This window comes from Macaca fascicularis, chromosome 18, assembly GCF_037993035.2.
Source record: "Macaca fascicularis isolate 582-1 chromosome 18, T2T-MFA8v1.1".
In the NCBI taxonomy this organism is placed as follows: Eukaryota; Metazoa; Chordata; class Mammalia; order Primates; family Cercopithecidae; genus Macaca; species Macaca fascicularis.
In genome coordinates this window covers 42,545,017-42,550,000 of record NC_088392.1, presented here as the reverse complement: position 1 = coordinate 42,550,000, position 4,984 = coordinate 42,545,017, and the positions used below count along the sequence as shown (strand labels likewise).

The following is a 4,984-nucleotide window of genomic DNA, read 5'->3' as shown; positions in this document are numbered from 1 at the left end:
GGCGGCGGGGGCGGGGGCAGGTCCGAGCCGGGGTCCCCGAGTTTCCCGTCCTCCTGCAGCAGCCTGGAGGAGTTCAGGCCCAGCGGGAACGCGCCCGCGACGGCCGGCGCGCGGTCCCGGCTGCTCCCCTTCTCCGACTGCCCTCGGCCGTGGAGGAACCGGCCGCCCCCGACTAAGGGGTCCCCGAGTAGGACCCCCGTCTCCTCGTCCTCTTCCTCGTCGTCGTCAAGGTCTCGACTTTCCACCTCCTCTTCCTCTCCCTCGGGGGGCTTGTGGCCCTCCACGTCCACCTCCTGCTCTTCTTCCTCGTCGTCCTCGTCCTCGGAGCTGTCCTCGCTGGGATAGCTGCAGCTGGTTCCCGCCGGGGACAGAAGGCCTCGGTGGTGCGGGTGCGGGGCCAGAGGGGGCGGAGGGGGCGGCGGCGGCGGCGGGGCCGGGTGGTGGCGCTCGGAACCTGGCTCGTCGGGCTGCGGGGGCAGCAGCAGCAGCGGTGACGGCGGCTGCGGGGGGGTGTGGTGGTGATGGTGGTGGTGAGGATGGTGGTGGTGGTGGGGATGTGTCTGGGCCGAGTGGGGCGCGCCCGCCGACGCCCCGTGCAGCTTGGCCAGGCTCTCCGCGTCGTCCTTGCCGCCCACTGGCCGGAAGGCGCTGGAATGGTGGTAGCTGCCACCGCCTGCTTTGCGCCCCTCCAGAAGGTGGGGGTGGTGGGGCGCCGGAACCCGGGAGCCCGCGGGGCCAGCCCCGGCAGCCGCGGCCCCTGCTCCGGCAGCTGCCACAGAGTCAGCGGGCGGCGTGGAACCCGCACTGCAGTCCCCGCCGCTGCCGCCCGGGGGCGACTCGAAGAGCGCGTCGCGAGAGCCGGCGCCCCCGGCAGGAGGCGGTGGGCCCGAGCCCGGGCCGTTGGCCAGGACCTGTGGGGGCTGCCCTGACGGGGGCGCGGCCTCGGCGCTGCCAGCCGCGCCGCCGGGCTCAGCCAGGTCCAGGAAAGCCTGACGCAGCAGTGCCGGGCTTTCGCCGAGCGCGCAGCCCAGCGCTGAGGGCGGCTGAGGCGGGGGCTGCAGGTAGGTGGGCACCGGGAGCCCGCCAGGGGTTCGCGGCGGCCAGAACATGCAGAAAGGAGGATAGAAGGCGTCCTTGCGGCCCCCGGGCCAGAAAAGGCCGGACAAGCCGGCCTTGGGCGCAGCGCCCGCACCGCCTGCGCCCGCGCCCCCCAGGGCCTCCGCGGCGGCGCCCGCGTCCTCTTTCTTGTGGCACAAGCCGAAGGCGGCGGCCGCGGCCGGGAAGGTGTAGGGGTGCGGGAAGAGCCCGCCGCAGCCCGGGAACTTCTGCAGGACGCCCCCGAACGAGCCTTTGCTGGGCACCGGGATGACTGGATAGCTGCGCGGGCCTTTGGCCCCGGCCCCGGCGCCCGCCCCCGCGCCCGCGCCCACGCCCACGCCGGCCACACAGCCGCCCCCAGCGCCGCCCCCGCCAGTCCCCGCGCCGCCGGAAGCAGCGGCCACAGAGAGGCTGGCGGCTGCGGCCGAGAGGCTGGCTGCGGCTACTACGGCGGCCTCCTGCAACGAGTCCTCGTCGTCGTCGAAGCGCGGCCGCTTGTGATGGGCGTGCGGGGCACCCGCCAGCTCCGCCAAGGGCGGCGGTGGTGGCGGCGGCGGCGGGGGCGCACCCAGCAAGTGGGGGCCCAGCAGACCCCCGCCTCCAGCCACCGCGGCCGCGGCAGCCACCGCCGCCGCCTTGACAGAGCTGAGCGGGTGGCAGGCGGGGTGCGCGCCAGGCTGGGGCAGGGCGCGCTTGCGGCTGCCGCCGTTGAACATGGCCTTGACGTCCTCCCAGGCAAAGACCAGCTCGTCCTGGGGACTCTTGTCGGTGAGCTTGAGATGACGGCGCCACGAGTTGAAGTTGGCTGCGTCTGGCTGAGTGTACTTGGCGTCGGGCGTGCGGTGGGAGTGGAAAATGAACTTGTTGGGCGAGAAGTACATGTTGCAGTAGCTGCATTTGATGCACTTGGCGCGCGAGCTGTTGTAGCGCGCGGGGATGAAGCTGCCGCGGCAGCCCCAGGCGCACTCGTGTGACACGTCGAAGGCGAAATTGTCTGGCAGCTTGGGCGGCCTGTTTTCGCCCAGGAACGACTTGCACAGACGCTCGGCCTCGCGTTTGGTGATCATGCCGCAGCGGCGCGATGAGATGGGCATGGCCCCGGCACGCCGCAGGATCTCCAGTTGCACCGGCGTGCACTGCACACACGTGATGCCCAGCGCCACGCGGCGGTTGTGGATCTCGTTGTAGCTGAAGTTCTTGAGCAGAGTGTTGGAGATCTGCGCCAGGCACAGGCGCTCCTGCCCGTCGATCACCAACGACACGATGGGAATGCCGTAGAGGATCACCTGGCCCACCTGGTTGGGTTTGAGGTTGGCGTGCCCTGGCCGCGGCTGGTTCAGCGCGTCGGGCTGGAAGGCGCTCGACGGCGACGCCAGCAGGATGTCGTTGGGCCCCGGCAGCGGACTGGATGCCATCTCCGCCGCAGAACCCCGGGCCGAGACCTACAGGTCTGCCTTGGACACTGGAAGGGAAAGGAGAAAGCGTTGACTTGAGCCTTTTCAGACTAAAATAGAGGGGTGGGGTGAGTCGCTAACCAAAGAATTAGAATAACTTTCTAAGACATGGTTATTACGGGAAAAAGTGACCAAGTGTTGAACACAAGAAAGTCATCTCTTAATTTCCTTCAAGGTCATCCTTTAGAAATGCAGGAATTTGCACTTCTAAACATTTAAAGTGAATTAACTGTGTATTTTGCTCAAAAGCAGTGAATTCCTAAGAAACCCAGGACCTTATCCCGGATTTATAGAAGCTGTTGGAATAAAATGGCTTGCCTGCTAGAAATTAGGTAGTAATGACAGTTGTAACTAGTACAGATTATAAAAGTTATGGAAAACGGGCTTGGCATAGAAACTCAAATTTAAAGAGATATAATTCTCATTTGCTTGGAGATAGATTGATTTGGGTTAAAAAGTAACCCCAAAAACCCTTTAAAAAGTTATTTTCATGGTGTCTGTGGTTTCCTTGGGGAAATTCATTATTGGTTGAAACGCAGGTCATTAAAGCAAAACGAAATCCCTTCTCCCTCATCCTTGCCATTAGATATTTTGTTACTGTAATTATAATTTTTTTTGAAAAAGTGAAAAATATACAATGTCGTATACACAGTTGCACCAAAATAGGATGTTTCAGTTTTTAAAAAACCTGCTTGCTGAACTGAGTGGTTCTGGTCTCAGATAGGTAGGTAGCTTAAAAACATGATTGAAGATGGTAATCGTTTAAAAACGGTTTTCCTGTCATTTCCATGACGATAAGAAAGTAAGTACAGGCAAGGGTGTTAAACCCAGAAACAGTACACAGAAATGAACAATTCTTGGGGATCTTCATTGGCAGACTTCAAAAGTCAAATTTTTTAGCTTGATGTGTACCACCTTCTGTGACTTTTTTCCCCTAATTTATTTCGATATCTCTATATCTTTATGAGGAAAAGCTGCCCCACCATATAGCTAATCGGAGGACTAGGTAATCTTTGGGAGTGTTGAAAGTCGAAATCCCAGGTTGAGCCTGCGGTAAAATTTCTAACTTCACCTCCAGTCAACAGAATGCCACAATGAGGGAAAATATTCAGTAAGTTGAAAATCCAGAAAAAGGAAGCGGAAAGAAATTTTTGCGACAATGCCACTAAGCGAAAACAAGGAAAGTGGCTCACTCCCTAGGAAACAAACAGTGATCTTTCCACAGCTACATTTCAAGCGCATTGGCCAAGGCTATGCTTTGCCCTAAAAAATCACCAGAGGCCATAGTATGGCCCCTTTTGGCCACGTACAGCGAGTTCCCTATTACAGTGCTTTCAGAGGGTACACGATCTTACTCCCTCACACAATTTCTTATCCGTGTCCTCTCTCTGGGCCCCTGTGGCATCTATAGAGCAGCCTCTGCCCTGCTGCCCCCTGGATCCTCAGCTCTCATTACATTCGGCGGCCTCCAGGAAGCTTGAACAAACCTCGACGCGATCAAAGGAGAGGAAAGCCTGGATTGTCACTTCGGGTGGATCAGAGACAATATTTCCAGGGGACAAGGCGTTACATGGCAGTTCAAGGCTCAGTGACAGCCGAGTCTGATACAACCAACACTAGCTTCGCCAAGTGGCCCTTCGATGCTCATTTCCCTTCCAAACAAGGTTCATATTCGCTTAATAAGACCCTGGGATAACTCCAACTCTCTCTCCCCAGCAAGGCGCGCAACTGGCCAGCCGGGGCGGGAAACTGGCTCTGCATTAAGGACTCGCAGCCTTAGCAGCAGTAGACCAGGCAGAAGCGTCCCCTCACTTTTACCCCAAGCCCTCCCAGAAACTCCCGTCAGAGCAGAGGCACAATTAAGGTTTAGGCTGGGGCATTATTTTTTTGGAGGGGTGGGGAGGGGAGAAGAGACAATTAAAAGTTAGTTGAACTGAGAAAGGAAGCTGGAGAACTTCCCTATCCTGCCCAAGAGCCAAAGACCCCCCACCCCCAACTTAGTTCTCCCGACTCCCAAACCAGTCACCACGGAAGCCCACTGCTGCCCCTCAACCTAACGCGGAAAATCCTACCGCTGGGGATCTCAAATAGTGCACTGCAAGCTGTGTGCCGGATCGGGGCGGCCGGTTCCGGCAATACCTGGTAACCTCTGGGTGTCTTTAGGCGTGTGGCTGCCGGCCCATCTTCCGAGGGCGCTCGGAGGCGAAGCATCCAAGCAGGTCCTTGTATCCAGCGGGTGGGACTCCGGCGGGCTCCACGCTAAGATCCGGGCTCTCGCCCGAGCGAATGGCGCTCTAACCCCGGCCTGGGGAGAATGATGGCCTGAATTGCGGCGGGGCGTCCTCTCTACCGCAGAAAGTGTGGGCACGCGGAAACCTGGGGCAGGAGAGCCCCAAGTGGAGGGCAGTCTGACAGAGCCTTTCTCTGTCTCT

At 59.8% G+C, this 4,984-nt stretch overlaps 1 protein-coding gene across 1 annotated transcript in view; it reads right to left on the bottom strand.

The window, feature by feature from the left end:
- Nucleotides 1–4,984, bottom strand: part of SKOR2 (SKI family transcriptional corepressor 2) — a 46,093-nt gene extending 41,109 nt beyond the window's left edge. The window contains exons 1-2 of the mRNA XM_045378108.3: nucleotides 4,692–4,984; nucleotides 1–2,560 (exon numbers count right to left, since the gene is read on the bottom strand). The exon at nucleotides 1–2,560 is cut by the window's left edge and continues 97 nt beyond it. Of these exons, the coding sequence (XP_045234043.2) occupies nucleotides 1–2,513 (2,513 nt within the window). The 5' untranslated portion in view covers nucleotides 2,514–2,560; nucleotides 4,692–4,984. The remainder of the gene's footprint in view (nucleotides 2,561–4,691) is intronic.